This window comes from Abramis brama (genome assembly GCF_963993115.1).
Source record: "Abramis brama genome assembly, chromosome: 7".
In the NCBI taxonomy this organism is placed as follows: domain Eukaryota; kingdom Metazoa; phylum Chordata; class Actinopteri; order Cypriniformes; family Leuciscidae; genus Abramis; species Abramis brama.
The window spans coordinates 28,422,051-28,439,264 of NC_139969.1; the positions used below are offsets into that span (position 1 = coordinate 28,422,051).

Consider the following 17,214-nt stretch of genomic DNA (forward strand, 5'->3'; position numbering starts at 1 on the left):
CACCCCTCTGGTGGATTTTTCACAGATTTATTTTATAATAAGTTCTTAAATCTCTAGTTAAACGTTTTGGAAAATTGTGTTCCACAAAGAGTGTAGCAAAATCAGTTTGGTCGTTTTTATGTATATAGGCCTATTATATTCTCTTCAACCACTTTTTTAGTCGTGTATAAAAGCAACTAATCCAAATAATGCAACAATCTTTTTATGTTTTACTATGTTTTATCTTAAGTTGTCTGTTGGATGTAGGGGAGTGACAGGTGATTAGAATAATATTTCTTGGCTTTGTCAAATAAAATTAGTTGAGATAACATAACCATAGTCATGGGCGTGCCTCCCCAATGACTGGCCTGTAAATGTCATGGTTTTGTTGTGTGTCTTGTGTCATTGTTTGCCACACGATCTGTCTTGACATTAATGACAATGGATGTAACCCAGCTGCTGAGATGACTGTAGAAGTCAATGGACTAGGCAAACAAAATTATTGTGGGATTTACATTTAATTTAGTTTGCAAACATATTGCCACAACTCATTTGATCTGAATCAGTCTTGATATATCTCACAAACACGATGTATAAAAATTTAGAAATATCATAGCTGACCGAATGGTCAGGGTTTTAGAACTACTTTCTCCACACTGGACCAACAAGTTACCTATCTGTTGTTCTTTGAATCATCATCCCATGTGTTAGCTCATTGTTTAGTAAGTTTGCCATTTAAAAATAAAAGGCTTCCTTTTTTCTTTCAAAATGGTTACAATGAAATGGGCTGCAGTTGAAGGAAGACAGGGTTGGTATTCAAAACAATTTAATGTGATTAACAAAATAAGTAGCCTGTACATTTAATAACAACATTTAATAACAACATAAATGAATGTACAAAACATATGTTTCCTAGTGTTACACAGGGGAGCCACTGGTTTCTGTGTCTCCTGTAGTTTATTGCCTTCACTGAAGGAAACTGCATTCCGGTTCCCTTCATCGCTGTTTTTTGACCAAGGCCCTGGTGTTACAGCAACCCACCCCACCTATACTATTATACCTCACTGTTGTTGTGGGGTGGGGTGTAACATGAGCACTATTTGTACTTGCCATATAACACCGTTTAGTTAATTGTAGATTTAAAAATGAGTTATTAAAGCAAAAAAAGTTTCTACCCTATATAGCTAAATATCTGTTAAATGATATAGCTTGCTGTTTACATTCTGAGTAAATATTAATTTGATGATATGATATTTAACATTTGCCATATGTAAAAATAAATATTCAAAGGTGAAACTAAATCGGCTTTTACTAGGGGTATAATAAAACAAAATCCCGTTTTCAAAGTGACAATTACTTCACATAAAACTTATGTGACTTAAAGTGATATTTCACCCAAAAATGAAAATCTTTCTTCTGTGGAAATTCAGTGGAATACAGTGTATTTTCCCCTCATGTTATTTCAGTATCATTGAGATATTATTATGCTTTTTATTAATATTGTGAAATAATTATATATTTTAATTTAAAGTTTTAGTACTTGTGTATTTTTGCCATTTTATTTTCAAGTTTAACTAAAGGAAAGTAAGAAATGTTGCATTGGCAACTAGATAAAAAAAGGTATAAGCTACTATTGTAACGGAAATGTTTTTATGGTTTTAGTTTTAGTTAACCAGAATTAGAAGTCATTGGTAGGCTAATCAAAACTGATTTGTTACCATCATTATTCAAAATATTTCATTAGGGCGAATAGCCTAAATTATGACAAAAGTTGTATTTTGGGGTGAACTATCCTTTCAGATAATTGAGACGTTCCTGATATCAGAAAACTTCATGTGGACAGATATGGTAACTAATTCATAAGCCATAAAGGGGGTGAGAAATAATCAATTTAGACATTTTCTGTTAAAAACCTAGCGTTGTGAAACTAATTACATCGTGATGGTCAGATTGAGCTGATGCGACCACATCAGAGGGGGCCTATTTTCGTGCAGCGTCGCAGTGGCGGTGGTGAGTCGTCTGCGCGGAGGGATATAGCACGGGACTACACCCAGGCGCTGTCTCAGTCCGTCGGCTTTCTTTCCTGCCCGAGCTGAGATTTCATACAAGCCAACGAGCCGGACAGCACAGGAGACGCCAAAACCCTTCATCCGTACGACCCTCGCTAGTCCTTCAGCACGTGTAGCGTTAAATCCACTCCAGTGGGTGTAGTACGTCCTATATATCCTTTCAAATCACAGAAAAATGTCTTGGCAAAGCTACGTGGATAACCTGATGGCCGATGGCAGCTGCCAGGATGCCGCCATTGTTGGCTACACGGACGCCAAATATGTTTGGGCATCGTCAGAGGGGGGTACTTTTAGCGGTATAACGGTAAGTTTTTGCTAGATTAGCACCCGCTGTGAGGTTAACACTTCGTTTTGATTTAATTTGGACGGTAATTTGTGTGTTAGGGCGAGCGGACGGATTCGGGTGTTAGCAAGCTAGTCAGCTTTAGCACGCGTGCACGGGGAGCCGGTCTCGTGCCTAGCGCGAGCTAACCATTTCAAGCATATTTTACAATAAAACGAGCTGTTGTTATCGTGTTTAGCATTAGCAAAACGGCAACGGTACACTTCAACCTCATTTTTTTTTCTCTTAAAATTGAAAGAGCGGGAGAGAATTGATGTGTTTCTACTGAATGGGTCGAGGCCCAGATGAAGGCACAGGGCTGTGGCCACGGCCTCTAGTCTTCATTACTCATATCACAATGAACCACTTTATGCTTATCTAAAGAACCTAGTTAAAGTGTAACCGCTGTACAGCCGAACCCATCTAGCACGCTTCCTTTGCATTTTTGAAGAGTGTTATTGGAAGTAAACGGGTCTGGCTCTGATTAAATCACACATTTCCTTTTGCATTATTCAGCATTATCGATTTCAACCATATCCACACGTTGTGCATTTTATTTTTCTATTTTGTAGGCCCTTTATGTGCAGAGATCCCCTCGCTAGATCGGCAATAACCCCGGGATTCATTCAGGGATCGGACTTTGTCTGATCAGTCTTGAGATAAGCTGCAGTCTTAGGCCATGAGAGGAGGAAGTTCAGACAGTGGCGCCTGTGCTTCAAGTTTTTTTCCCCTACAGGAACACAAAGATGGCGTCCTGTCGCCTGTGAATGCTCACTTTTCCCCGCATCTCACTGTTAGTATTAGAACTGGAACTATGCTATTGTCATTGTCATAAAAAAAAGTGGTTGAACCTAAACTGCATTTATTAAACTCCTAGAGTGGGTCAGATTGGCTTCACTCATGCTATGCTGGGAGATCAAATGATCCAATCAGGTTTTCTCCAAGGTTCCCTTAAAGTACAGTCCCTATTTGAATTATTTACAGCGGAGACCTGCATTTTACTAAATTTTAATTGAAGAGAAGACTTTTTTTAAAATATCGTTTTTTTTTCACACTTCATTTTTCAGCCTGATGAAATCGATGTCATTGTTGGCAAAGACCGAGAGGGCTTCTTCACCAGTGGGCTGACTTTAGGGAAAAAGAAGTGCTCTGTGATCAGAGACAGTCTTCCACTGGAAGGGGACTGGACAATGGACATCAGGACAAAGAGTCATAATGGAGAGCCGACATACAATGTTTCCATAGGCAGAGCTGGCAAAGGTAAACTGTACATGTCAAATGTTTAATTTATCCCACAGATATTTTAGGATCACCCCTGACAGGCTCTTTTTATTGATGATTGCCTTTTTATTAGGGTTATTGTGTCTGTTCAAAGTATTAGTGTAGATTATCCAAGCTGTATCTAATTCCTTACAATATTCATATTGTTTTTTTTCAGTAAAGAGTAAAAAGTAATAAAGAAATAAAGTTTTCCATAGCCATTTTAAAATGAATGACCCTTAATGCTAAGATGTGCCCACTCATACAGTCTGCCTTTGTGGTCCTCTTTTTGAATATAAGAAAAACAGACATGGAAGGTATGGTTTCAAACCAGTGCAATCTTCTGTCCCCTACCTCTCCTTTTCTGAAAAAAACAAAACACACACACCCAAGAGCTGGATTTCAGCGCTGTGCATGTACAAGCTTTTCTTGATCTAACAGTTTTCTTAAACCGCGTTTGAGATTTACTTTCACCTTGTCACTGTTTAATGAATTTGGTACTGGGCTATCAATCATCTGGTTATGCGGTAAACACCCCTCCACACCCTGTTATCTCTGCCTATATTAGATAAATCATCAGGGTGCAAGTTGAGTCTCATAGATGCTGATTATTTGCACAATCCTAGAGGTAAAGGTTAGGTTGCTAGTATTAAAGGGATAGTTCATCCAAAAATTACAATTCTGTCTTCATTTACTCTCCATGAAGTTGTTCCAAACCTGTGAGTTTTTCTTCTGCTGAACACAAAGGAAGATATTTTGAAGAATGTCAGTAACCAAACAGTTGATGGACTGACATGGGGGAAAAAATACTACGGAAGTCAGTGGGGTCCATCAACTGTCTGGTTACCAACATTCTTCAAAATATCTTCCTTTGTGTTAACCAGAAGAGAAACACTCCTACAGGTTTGGAACAACTCGAGGGTGAGTAAATGAAGACAGAATTAAACATTCCCTTTAAGCCCAGTGTGTTTAGCATGTCCAATAGACAAAATGTAAAAATGTGCAGATGTGATCCCATGAAAGTCTCTGAGAGATATCTTGGCAAGGTAACTCCATTTCAAAGGGATTTAGGGGGTGTGGAGTGGAGGGGGGGGGGGTCGAAGGTCCTTTGGAATGTGGCAGCGTCAAATTCCTCTTCCTATTTCCTCTTTCCTGTACGCTAAAATGTGTCACTACACAGCTCAAGCAACAAGCTTCAGACCTTATCAAATACTCTGAATCACTTTCCTGTACTTGGTTGCTTTCAATGGTGAAACGCATGTGCATGCAAACACTTCTGATTGCTATTGTGATTCTCTTTCTCCTCTGTTTCATAATGTTCCCTTTTTTTTTCCTTAACCACTGCACTTCTCAACTTTCCCCTTCTCTATTTCTTCTCTTTCAGTCTTGGTTCTTGTAATGGGCAAAGAAGGGGTCCATGGAGGCGGATTGAATAAGAAGGCATACTCAATGGCAAAATACTTGAGGGATTCAGGGTTCTAATGTAATTAAGCTTGTTTAGTTTCACTTGAGGGACAGAAAGAAGAAAGAAGTTTGCTGTTAAGCTTTCTCCTTCAAGCAGTTAATGTCTTGAAAAAATTTAATAGCAATCAAGGAAAGAATGGTGATTATATCCTATAATGTCCCCGTGTCATCGGGGGGAAAGACTTTTTTTTTCTTTTCTTTTTTTTTTTTTTTTCAGTTTTGTTCATTTGTCGTCTTTTTTTCTTTCCTTATGTACTCCAGTGTTGGTTGTAGTCATGGGAAAGGAAGGTACCCACGGAGGATCGCTCAACAAGAAAGCATTTAGCATGGCTGAGTACCTGAGGAAAGTTGGATACTAAAGCAGCCCCTTCCCATCCATCCACACAGCAGCTCACTTTAATACACCGCACCACACTACCCACCCACCCCTACCCTCATCCTTGCCCCCTTTTGTCAACTTGACAACACTACCAGAAACAGTTAGTAGATGCATTGTTGTCTCTCTCCAAATCTATCTGTCCATTTTTTTTATGAAGTTTTCCTTTTGTTTAATGCTCCATGTTCTTTAGTTTTCCAAATTCTGACATCTTTTTTGTGCCACAGTAAATCAAGCATGTTGGTTTTATGAAGGTTCAGTCACAAACACTACTGTACATACCATAGATGTAAAATGAAGAATTGAAGAATTGGACTGCCCAGAATTTGTGTAAGTTCACAAGTAAATTAAGTCACTACATTGTCCAATTTTGTTTCCTTAGGCACTGCTAATGAACCAGCTTAAGATAGATTATGCTTTGAGTCCTTGCTGAGCTCTCATGGTCTTCCTTGTATACAGCATGTCCAGGATGAAGAAAGTGCATGCATATCTTTTAGGTCAATATCATCGTTTTTCCAATAACTAACTACACCACCGTGTCTCAGCTTTGAGAATGAAGTGAACCAGTCACAGAACACTTTCTATTTTATTTTATCGGTTTGATCCTGAATTAATTTAGTAAGCACCTCTGCCCCTGCCCTTGTGAACCGCACCACCCTCGCGACCCAGCTGTACCTTACTTAGTTTTAATACCTTATATCAAATGCTTTTGCTGTTGTATTTGGATGTGGTCTTGTAAGTCATTGGTCTAATGTTGGAATATTTTGAGTGTGGTGGCAGATCAGCATTTACAAGGTTTGGGTTAAATTGTTCCCCAAGAGCCTTTGCATCCCGGACTCTGTATGGACATTCCATCGCTACAATAGCTCAGGCACTTATAATTGTTGTTTGCCAGCTCCTGTAAAATGTTTTTTTCTTTTATGTTTGTCCTTTTTTTTTTTTTTTTTTTTTTAAGACAAAAAGTGCTGCCATCCCAATGTACCTCCTGGTTCTGTCCATTTCACTTTGGGTTCTCCAATAGGACCAATTTTGTGTTGCATCCGAAGGGATTAACAGAATTGCTCCGAACTGTTGTTGTGAAGGATGACTGCTAGCTTCATCTGTTGCTGACTTTATAACACTAAATTTTCAACACCAAGTACACAATGTAACACAAGCTCATTTCTATTAAACACTATTACTGGCTTAACAGTTTGAAATAAAAACCAAGTGTATGATAACTACCTGAGAATTTCTCTCATGAATGTCTTGAATAGATGAAATGGCAGTCTTATTGTTAACATGTCACTTCAAAATTCTTAAACATTTTTGACTTTTAATCTGTTATTTTCAAGAATGAAACCATTTGGAAGTCATTGCCTTGTACACTACTTAATTGCGATGTATCAAACTGTCATAGCACGGTACAAATGCTTCATTAAATAGACAAAAAATATATATACTGAAGTAAACTGTGTACACTAACCTTTTCTGGGATATGGTGGTATTAGTTGGAAAAAGACCACTAGTCGAAGTCAGTTGTATTGTGGAAACTTGTTAAATAAAGCTGTGTATCCTGTGCCATAATGTAGATCTGATCTGTTGCTACTGTGAGATGGATTTTATCTGCTGCCTTGTGAGGAGTCAATTCTTTAGTGGCACCTTTGGGATATTTGGCATAAATTCAAACTCCAGGGCTTGTGGAAAATGTACAGATTAAAAAAAAAAAAAAAAAAAAATTGTCCAATTCTCACCCTTCTTACATCTGACCAGCTCAACTCAATTTGCGTGAAAGGAAAGAAAAAACAAATGCCATGATTTAACCACCTTGTTTACAGACAGATCAAATAAACCTATTCCAACCAGAAATTTCATTTTGTTCATGTGTTTGTCTTCAAGCATCTTTTTATATGTCGAAAATGAAGTCTACCAAAGACGGTGTAGTGCATGGTAGGTATCGGAAAAGGGATTTCCTGCTTGATTATTTTTTCCTTTCTCTCTTAAGATTTTCTATTCAATATGTGAACTACTATGTTGATATTAAAGTGAGCACTTGAAGGAAAAATATACTATGCCTCATTGGTTTGTATTTGACATGGATAAGCCTGAAGAGGTCGCTATAATCACAAACATACAGGTGTTGTACGCAACCTCCGGTTTCGCAGACCAGGCTTAAGCCTAGTCCCAGACTAAAATGCATGTTTTAACTGAAAGCATCTTGCACTGACATCTTAAAATATGCCCTTGTTTTGTTTTTTTCTAAGGAAGGTTTATAAAAGATACTAAAGGGATAGTTCACCCAAAAAATAATAATTTCATCATTTACTCTCCCTCAAGTTGTTCCAAACCTGCATGTATTTATTCTGCTGAACACCAAATATATTTTGAAGAATTGTACGTATGAAGGGCCCCATTGACTTCCATAGATTTTTTTTTCCCCATACAATGGAAGTTAAGGGGTTCTTGGGCCTGTTTGGTTGCCCACATTCTTCAAAATATCTTCATTTGTGTTCAGCAAAGGAAAGAAATTCATACAAGTTTGGAATAACATGAGGGTGAGTATTTTTTTCAATTTTGGGTGAACCATCCCTTTAAATGTCCACTGTAAAAAATGCCTAACCTCAACTCAACATTTTCTAGTGACCTGGTCACATCTAAATTTTTCAGTTGGCCCAAGTGAAATTCTGTAAATTCTAAAATTACATTTACAGAATTTCACTTGGGCCAATTGAAAAATTTAGATGTGACCAGGTCACTAGAAAATGTTGAGTTGAGGAGGTTAGAAATGTTTTACAGTGTCCTAATTGAACTAATACTGACTTAATCAAAGCCCTCTCTGTTGAATCATGCAGGCCTTTGTTTAATTTTATTTCCAGAATTAGCTTGTCTGATGTGAAGAGTTGCAATAGCCTATAGGCTACTATATGTAGCTACATATAATTTGACATGCCATCTAGGGCTGGCAGAGTATAACTAGTAGCCTAAATGTGCCTACTCTCTCACACACACATTCACTCTACTTAAGCTTAGACCAGGGGTAGCCAACGTCAGTCCTGCAGAGTTTGGCTCCAACCCTGAAAAAAACTCACCTTTCTCCTGAAGACATTGATTAGCTTGTTCAGGTGTGTTTGATCAGGATTGGAGCTGCACATCGGCTCTCCTGGACCGACGTTGCCTTGCCTACCTCACATGTGATAGGCTACTCATCCACAACCCTTAATTTCTCTCTCTAGTCTAGGGTGCCTAACAGGTGTCTGATTTGTTGGACGTGCACTAATTGTAGACATAAGATTTTATATATTTTCGGTGCTTGAAAAAAGACGCGTTTTTGCGACACACTACATTGGTGTACCGCGGAGTGTGTGCGCAAAATTGTCATGTCGAATGGCGTTTAAAGGGAAACCGATCCTGAAGTTTTTTCTGTTTATTTGGCTTAGCTTTATTAAAGTTAGTGGTTTTGTGGTATTTAATGAGGTAAAGAAACCTTTTTCACTGGGCTCTTTTCACAATAACGCACGGACAAAGGAGTCATTTGATCGAGGAGACGAGAAGCCGAAATCTGGAGAACCAGTTGGACGCCTTCTCATTTTGCAAGACCAAGCTCCAAAGTCTCATGGTGATGGTAGTGACCGTTTTTCTTCGGATCTCGATCTCGGTCGAGCCGATGACAATTCATACCAGTCAGATGATCCAGGTAAACGATGTACCCGTGATTTATTGAATGCATTTGTAAGGATGATTTAAATCACTAAAAATACTTTTTGATTTTTTTCACTGAGCAAAACAAACAAACAAAAAATGGATAAATGAGTCTTAAAACAAGATTTGTGCAAACTCCATGATTGGATTTGTTTTATTATTAGGCCTATTAGACAATTGATACCCAGAGGCCAGTTGTATAAGCAGCCATTATGATAGTAGCCTACTAAGTTTTTAGTACTAGTATGAACAACTTGCAATTAGTCAAGGGGCAATCAGTCTTACTTTTTGGTTTCAAATTATACCAATCTACGTTTTTATGTAACTGACTTAAAGCAGTTATGAATTATCAGAAAAAGTGATGAATAACTTGAAAGACTAATCTTAGCAGTTTATGCAACCGGCAACTGAATTGATAAAGTCATATTTTAAACTTAAAATACTTATGAACGAGTGTTTAAACCGTATATGAACTAGCATTGAACATATTGAAAGGAGAACACAGGCTACTGTAAGAATGAGCATGGCAATGCAATAAAAATGTAGAAAAAAGGTCAATGATAGGATCAAGTCTCCAAGAACTTGATTGATTATTTTTATTGGTTGCAATAGATGTTTCTGAGTATGTGTGCATGTCTGTGAGTGTCTGTGTGTGCTTGCTGGTTTTGATAGATAAATGATTGTGTGCATAGCATATATGTGTTTGGAGTGTGTGCGTGAGTTGCTGTGTATTCATTCATTTCAGATTTGTTTTTTGCAGTTTTTCACTAAAACTAATGAAAAGCTTAATGATATTTGATGAAACATAAACATAAAATCATATTAATAATATTAGTAATTTTGTCCATTGCGATGGATGTCAATGTTCCACAGCTCTGAAAGATCTTCAAATTACTTTGAATATCACATGATAAATCGAAGAAGGTAAAGGAGCTCCTCTACCTCCTGTCTTGGTGGGTAGCCATGCATGTCTTATTTGATGCCTGAATTTCAATCAGATTAAGTTATGGGCCATATTTTTGTTGTGATTGGTTGATCAGGGACCAATCAGTGATCAGGCAGTATCATATTAAAGAAAACCATTAAAATCTTAGGCTATAGGTTTAACCAAAAAGTGATGTCCATTCCAATGGTCGCAGGGTCTGAAGGGGTTATTTATTGCACCTCCATGCAAAAGCATTTAGTTTTTGTTTGCATGGTGTTAAAGTTGGACTTGTCTTCCAGTTGACCCTGTTTGTATCTTCTGTCAAAAGGCGGGATGAAGTTGCAACCTCTTTGGGGACAGGTTTATGGTCTGAAGACCCTGTATACTCCAACAGTAGAAAGGCTACTTGATATGAAACCCCAAGTAGATTGTGTTGGAGATTTGATGAAACTGACCGTTCATGGACGAGAGGCTTCTTTTGGATCCAGCTTTCTTATTGATCGAGGTTTGCCTCTCCATTGACACTTATTTAAGGCTTCAAACTTTAGCTTTTTGCTTCCCAAAAATGTATTTTTGTCCGTTTGTAGGAAGCAGTCCACCACTTCCATTGTCACAGTTGCCCTCAGAATGTGGTCATAGATTTCTGAGAACATGGAGAGACTTTGTTTTCATTATACCAAATGATGGATGTTACGTATCACATGAGGTTTGCATTTAGATTTCAATGTAAATAGAATTATAGCTTTTATTATCCCTTCTGACCTTACTCCTTGTTCTTTTCAGAGACACACTTTTGTTCTTCCCCTACTTTGGTTTGGATTGCCTGTGAAAATGTCTTGTTCCTCACCAACCTCAGCACAGAGAGCTCCAACTGTCTCCTGCTACACGAATGGCATGATTGTGAAGCTGTATAAAGGAGTCTCTGAGAACCTGAAGATCAAAGGTAACAAGTCCATGTTTGTTTGCATAGGTTGATGTGAGTGTTACAGGTCTAAATTTTGTTAATTATGCTCATAACTTAGTAATGAATGAGTGGGAGCCTCTACTGAAAGCGTCAGCTAGATGTGGATACAGCTTGGTGTCACATGCAGAAAGTGTGGTCCTCCATGCCCCGTACATGCCATGCACTGAGCCAAAGGTATGCAATATACAGTATTTCACATTTGACTAATTTCAGCCAGTTTCTCATCTTGAATAAACTAATCTGCTGCCTTTTACAGGATGGGATGTTCACTCTCAGCATGGCAATGGAGAGCGAGTTTAATCTGTCCTGTCCAGCATTGTCGCTTAATCTTCCTATGAGTCTGCCTGATCTTGCACCTAAAAATTATACACTGACCCAGGCTATCATTTCATCAACAGTCCCTCCCACCACCATTACTACTACCACTAAAACCACTCAGCCAACAAGGGATCCAAGTTTAACGACCTCCACAAGTTCAACAGTTCAGAAGTTGCCTACTCCTCCCCTTCCTTATTACATCCCGGGCCAGCCAAATTTTAAACCTGTTCCTCCTAATTACCCTTTTCTACATTTTCCTCCAAACATACCACCAGAGCTTGTTCCTCTAGATCCCAAAATGATGGGTCTCCCAACTGCTATCACTCAGCAGCCACAAGCACCAGTTTACATAAAACCTCCTCAAACTTGGTACCCTTGGATCCCTAAGCCCAGCTTGGGTCTCACCCCTGTCCCCAGTCTGAATGCAGCTTTGCCATATCCAAGAGAACCTTTGTTGCCTCCTACCAAGGCTCTTAAAATCCCTCTCGCTCCCCTACTAAAACCCACAAGCAGTCCTCAAGATAAGTTGACATCTACAATGCCCATTGTCCCTCCTGTGCAATTGGCACCTATGTTTCCTCCCAGAAACTTAGTGTATCCTTTATATCCTGGAAAACCCGGATTTGCTGATCCCTCCTCAACAGTTTTCCCACTAGACCCATACTGGCCTAATTCCCAAAACCAACCAAGACCCTCTAAACCACATGTTCCACCAAAACCAGAGTCTGCACCACCACCACCTGCCCCTACAAGAAGGGCAGGGCCACAGCTAATGCCTCCTGTTCCTATAAAAGTCTTCCAGAATAATACAGTTTCCACCTCTGGAGCTGTTGCTTCCAGATTAACCACATCAGTTAAGGGTCCTTCTAAGAGCCTAGAGTTTGATTTTGCCCCAAGCCCTGATCCTAGCCCTGATCCTACCCCTTCACTCCCCAAATTTCCTGAAGTTGTTTACACCCCAGCCCCCATAAATGCTTGCCTCACTCCAATTTGTTTGTCACATGCATGTTCTTTTCACTGTCCAACTTTCTGCCCTGGCCCACCTTCAATATCCTACCACCACCACAACAATCACTATTTTGGTTGTCCTCTGTCTAGTTTTGACATTTCTAGTCGGACTAAATTTACAGGCCAAGAACTGTCATCTCCCTTTATATCTGCAGGTTCAACCCCACTTCCTCTTGTTCATGGCATGGGTTATAATTATGGCCCACTTTCTTCACAAGGGGCAATTGTACCACCAGCTTCAGATAGTACAGCAATGCAATATTTGGCGGAGAATCCCACCGTTAAGGGTATCCATGTCCCTCATACTTCAAAGCTTTTGACGGGACCTATTATGAGTCCCTCCATTTTTAGGAATTTGGAGTCACATACTGGCTCTTCATGGCCTACAGTGAAACCTGCAAATGTTGCTCCTGTTCTACACCATTTGGGACCTTCTAAGCTGCCTTTTGGACGCTTACAAAATGGACCAGTTGCTGAGTCTGTTGTCTATTCAAACCAAAGCCCAAAACCTGCAGTTTACCAGGCTGAGAGGGAACAGTATGTTCCACCATGGGGACATCACACGCAGCCAATGTTAGTTGCTCCAAATAATGTTCCCTTTTTTGAGAAAATGGTCCAATCTGACATTCCTTCAAAACCTACAGCTCATGGCAAAAATGTGCATATGAATCCCTGGTATCAAGCTACTTATTCAAATGCTAAGGTCCCAATATCTGACTCTCCAACAAAAGACTCATTTCCTCAGCCATCCAATAATCACAAATCATTTGAACCCTCAACCACGCCACCTCAACCAGAGCAAACTAGTGGTGATAATCTTCCAGTAATGAACCCACAGCAGTATAACTCTCAAAGTGGAGAATCTGTGGTTCCTGATTTTAGGGGCACATATTGGGTTCCTGCTGTTCAATCTAACCAGGATGCATTACTCTCCAATTATCATTTAGATGGTAAGTGAATCAGTTCTGTGAACAAAAATGGTACAGCATAACTACTGTTGAATGTGTGTGTATATAAAATATGCTTTTTTTTTTCTTTTCTTTTTTTTACACATTTAAGGGTTACGAGGCGTCCATCCACAGTAGACCAAGGAATTCGGAGAGCTGGAAACTAACTAATAAAACTGTTTAAGTGACAACTGTTATTGGTTTTTCTTCAAAGAATGTCTGTCCTGCATTGTCCGTTTAGTTAAATTTACAATTTGTATGGAGTTCATGTGAGTCTTTGATTAGGGTAATATAGTTTGTCTTTTACACAAGTTTATAATCTGCTGGTCCTTATGTTCACTTGATTTGTGCTAAATGCAGGATGTCACAACAGTATACAGACTGCAGTTAATTTGGCATCACTCACTTAGAACAAGTGTTTGTTGGGTGGGTGGGCTGTCTAATCCAGTTCGTGCAGAATCCCCTTCCAGCAGAGTTTAGGTCTAGCCCTAATTAAACATGCCAGAGCCAGCTAATCAAGGTCTTCAAGAGTTGTGCTTTGGAGCTAAACTCTGCAGGATGGTGACGTATATAAAATATCCTGTGTCCTTGCCACCATTACCAGAAATCCAAAAGTAAACTTGATTTGATCAAGTTGACAGGTGAGCTAGTTATAGAAAGAATCATTTACATGTACATACTTCCACTTGCCCTACAGTGTTCAGCTGTTTCGTTGTAAAATGACTGGTAATTTTAACTCCCAAACAATAAGAAACCTTACACCATAAAAACTCAAGATAAGAATGTTTATCAAAAATGTGAAGCACAAAATCCCTTTGGAAATGCAGCATTTATAACAAACATTAGATAATCTCTGTCCCACTTATGTCATTGTCATCAATATTTAATGACATCTTGTCAAGGTAAACATTTTATTACAGCACCACAGAATAACAGGAATATCCTTGAATTGTTTTTCTTAACAAGAAGGCTTTTGTTAATACATGTACCGGTTTTGTTAAAAAACATTTACTCCTGACTGATTGCAGTTATAAGTTTGGTGGCAATCTCAGAACTCAACAGGACAAGTCTGGAGACCAAAACAAGTGTGATTTAATCTTATCTACAGTAGTCAACATTTGAAGTGGATCAAAAATGTTTATCAAAGTTATCCTAAGACAAGAATGGGTATTGTTCAAAATTCATGTATAACTTTGATGAAAGGTTTTGATCAACTTCAAATGATGACTACTTTATATGGGTTGGTTTCATGAAATGGGAACAAGTCAGAAATGTTTCTTTTTTCCTGGACAGATCGGAGGGAGGAGGATTTTTGGCACTACTGCTGCATCTACTGCTGGCCCTTCTGGCACTACTGCAGCATCTACTGCTGGCACTACTGCTGGCCCTTCTGGCACTACTGCAGCATCTACTGCTGGCCCTGCTGTCCCTTCTGGCACTACTGCTGCATCTACTGCTGGCCCTTCTGGTGCAGAAACCTCCCTCTTTACAACAGGAGCTTCCTTTGGCGGCACAGTCATCACTACCTCAGCTGATTCTGCAGATTCTGCAGAGAGCAGGCCGCTTGCCGCAGGGTCATGAAGTGCTGTCAGCTTGTGAAGTCTGAGGTCATGGATGGTCGGGTGATGGATGGGTCCAAAGGTGTGTGCATGCAGAAGTTTTTGGATTTGCACTGTGGCATTGCTCGCCGGGTCAACATTTTGGGTCTGTCATGAAAAAAAAAATAGGTCTATTTAAATTCCTCTAATCTCTGCTTGGGGGGAAGGGGGGATGGGGGGATGGGGGGAAGGGGGGATGGGGGGAAGGGGGGATGGGGGGATGGGGGGATGGGGGGATGGGGGGAAGGGGGGACATGAAACCGATTTTATGTTTTGGTGTCACACATGGAACATAAATTACACACTTCACACTTTTTTTTTCAAGATTACATTTTAACAACTTAGTTTGCATTCATTTAACTTGTCCTAATCATTTGTCATGTCTACAAGAAAAATGCTTCACTAAAACTTTAACTAAAATTATATATATATATATATATATATATATACGTTATTAAAAAGTCTCAATTATACAAAAATAACATTAGATTAAAGGCAGCCATTGAAATGACAAGTGTAAAATAAAGAGGTATTTACTGGGCCGAAGATTTTGCAGTCAACATCATTCAGATTGGCAGAACCTTCAGCTAGACAGAGGCCATGAATCTAAAAATAGCCACAAATATGGATTAGACACTTTGAAGTCAACATGAAAGACTGTTCAACCCATTTTGCTTCAGTAATCTGATGTGATTTCTGAGCAAAACAGGATATTCAACAAGAAAGAAATGTAGGACGAGACTTTTATCTGTGGGATTTGACGGGATCATGAAAAGAGGGCATGAAGAATAGAGCCAGGCAGTTTGACTGAGTGGGATTTGAAAAGAGGGCTTAGTGAAATCATCTGAAAAGTAAAGTCGCTTCAAAGGTGGAGCACCAATGTCTTATGCACAATAGATCAGGAAGGTGTGTTAGGTTAATAGGGTCATTTCTGGCTTCATGTTGACTCTTAGTACAAACATTTACACCTGCCAAGCTGAACACTAGCCAAACTCTCTCTCTCTCTCTCAAGATATTTAAATATTCTTACAGCAACAGTGTGATTCTGAGGGAAGCATATATCATCATCATAACTCGTGCAGTTAGTCCCAATAATGGCATATTCTGCAAAGTATTTGGGTCCACTGCTGACAATCTGAAAAAAGTAGAAAACAGTACCATATTATCTATAGGGAGCTTTATTTTCCAATAATAATTTCTAATATTCCATTTACATTACCTGGGATGCCATTCGTCCAATTTCAAGGAGTGCAAACTTAGTGCTTAGCGTATTTTTTTTATTGAAACTATCTAAAGAGTTTTCAATGAGTTTGAGGCCATCTGTGTCATTAAATGGAACGAGGCTAGGGCAGCCTATGCAGTCTTCCTCTGATTCTAGATACAACAACAACAAAAACAAAGGGTCTCCTTTCCAGATCAGATGACAAAAACTGCTTTTGTTTTAACAATGATTTTTTTTTTGTGTGTCCTCTTACCTGTTTCGGTTTTACACTTGAATGCCACAACAGACAGACCTTGAGCTGTATTTGTCAGGGCAAAATCACAATCTGCCTCAACAGCCTAGACGAGGACCAGGTCCTTTTAGATAAATGCAATATACAACATATTTACAATAAAGTTAACTGAACAGATCTCACCACAGTAGGCTTTTGTCTGACTGGACACAGGCTCACTGGTGTTGGATCCAAGACATGACATGTAGTTTCCAGAAAGTCCAACTCCAGAAGATATGTGTCTGTGTGACCTGACTACAAAGAGACTTTTAAATCTTAAAACCCTATTGATACCTGTAATAAAATGTGATATTGACATCCCAAGCGTGCAACAAATAAATATTTATGTTAAACATTTCCAAAAATATCATGGAACTGCACAGGTCTCTTATTCTTAAAAAAGCTCAGTGGATCATGATCATCCATTGACTTACCTTGGAGAGGATCTTGATTTTATCAATTTGATTCAGGGCATATTTGTAACCGTGGGTGTGCTGAGTGTTGAGGAAATCCTGTGCCACCAGAGCCGCTGCTTCAGCCTCCGGGGAATCACAGGGAGGAAAGCTGAAAGTGGGCATCACCCCCTGTGCCCATGAGCCCATTACCAGGAGCCCAAGAACAGCCACTGTAACCCAGAGCTGCATGCTGAACAGCAATAACCTGAACTCCTGAATCAAAGACAATATGCAGATAGAAGGTGGCAGAGTTTGGTTTGTTGTGTATATATATATATATATATACACGCTGTACTTTAGTCTTGACGACATTCCGACTTCAGTTACATAAATGACACCAGTGAACCATCTTTGAGTG

The 17,214-nt window shown here is 39.2% G+C and overlaps 3 protein-coding genes across 5 annotated transcripts; 2 read left to right on the forward strand and 1 right to left on the reverse strand.

The window, feature by feature from the left end:
- Positions 1–2,012: 2,012 nt before the first annotated feature.
- On the forward strand, positions 2,013–7,318 carry pfn2a (profilin 2a). 2 transcript variants are annotated; one of them, XM_084120801.1, is made up of 3 exons: positions 2,013–2,352; positions 3,438–3,630; positions 5,356–7,318. In XM_084120801.1, the coding sequence occupies exons 1-3, from the start codon at positions 2,224–2,226 to the stop codon at positions 5,451–5,453; spliced, it is 420 nt and encodes a 139-aa protein (XP_083976927.1). In that variant the 5' UTR covers positions 2,013–2,223; the 3' UTR covers positions 5,454–7,318. The 2 variants fall into 2 exon arrangements, with proteins under 2 accessions (XP_083976927.1, XP_083976928.1); XM_084120802.1 differs by having other exon boundaries at positions 2,022–2,352; positions 5,015–7,318.
- Positions 7,319–10,970: 3,652 nt separating this feature from the next.
- On the forward strand, positions 10,971–13,577 carry LOC311086098 (uncharacterized protein). 2 transcript variants are annotated; one of them, XM_084118814.1, is made up of 3 exons: positions 10,971–11,211; positions 11,294–13,313; positions 13,423–13,577. In XM_084118814.1, the coding sequence occupies exons 1-3, from the start codon at positions 11,098–11,100 to the stop codon at positions 13,446–13,448; spliced, it is 2,160 nt and encodes a 719-aa protein (XP_083974940.1). In that variant the 5' UTR covers positions 10,971–11,097; the 3' UTR covers positions 13,449–13,577. The 2 variants fall into 2 exon arrangements, with proteins under 2 accessions (XP_083974940.1, XP_083974939.1); XM_084118813.1 differs by having other exon boundaries at positions 11,071–13,313.
- A 504-nt stretch (positions 13,578–14,081) lies between these two features.
- ahsg2 (alpha-2-HS-glycoprotein 2) lies at positions 14,082–17,102 on the reverse strand. The gene is made up of 7 exons (XM_084118815.1): positions 16,836–17,102; positions 16,546–16,656; positions 16,384–16,468; positions 16,128–16,282; positions 15,939–16,043; positions 15,446–15,514; positions 14,082–15,016 (listed from the first exon to the last, which is right to left on the reverse strand). Exons 1-7 carry the CDS (start codon positions 17,043–17,045, stop codon positions 14,576–14,578), a joined length of 1,176 nt encoding a protein of 391 aa, XP_083974941.1. The 5' UTR covers positions 17,046–17,102; the 3' UTR covers positions 14,082–14,575.
- Positions 17,103–17,214: the final 112 nt, after the last annotated feature.

Bases quoted from the DNA above. Each gene is read 5' to 3' on its own strand.
- pfn2a (XM_084120801.1), top strand. From the start codon at position 2,224: ATGTCTTGGCAAAGCTACGTGGATAACCTGATGGCCGATGGCAGCTGC. The intron at 2,353-3,437 runs GTAAGTTTTTGC...TTCATTTTTCAG, and splicing joins GTACTTTTAGCGGTATAACG to CCTGATGAAATCGATGTCAT. The intron at 3,631-5,355 runs GTAAACTGTACA...TATGTACTCCAG, and splicing joins CATAGGCAGAGCTGGCAAAG to TGTTGGTTGTAGTCATGGGA.
- LOC311086098 (XM_084118813.1), top strand. From the start codon at position 11,159: ATGCAGAAAGTGTGGTCCTCCATGCCCCGTACATGCCATGCACTGAGC. The intron at 13,314-13,422 runs GTAAGTGAATCA...TACACATTTAAG, and splicing joins CTCCAATTATCATTTAGATG to GGTTACGAGGCGTCCATCCA.
- ahsg2 (XM_084118815.1), bottom strand. From the start codon at position 17,045: ATGCAGCTCTGGGTTACAGTGGCTGTTCTTGGGCTCCTGGTAATGGGC. The intron at 16,657-16,835 runs GTAAGTCAATGG...GTCTCTTTGTAG, and splicing joins AAATCAAGATCCTCTCCAAG to TCAGGTCACACAGACACATA. The intron at 16,283-16,383 runs GTAAGAGGACAC...TGTTGTATCTAG, and splicing joins CAAGTGTAAAACCGAAACAG to AATCAGAGGAAGACTGCATA.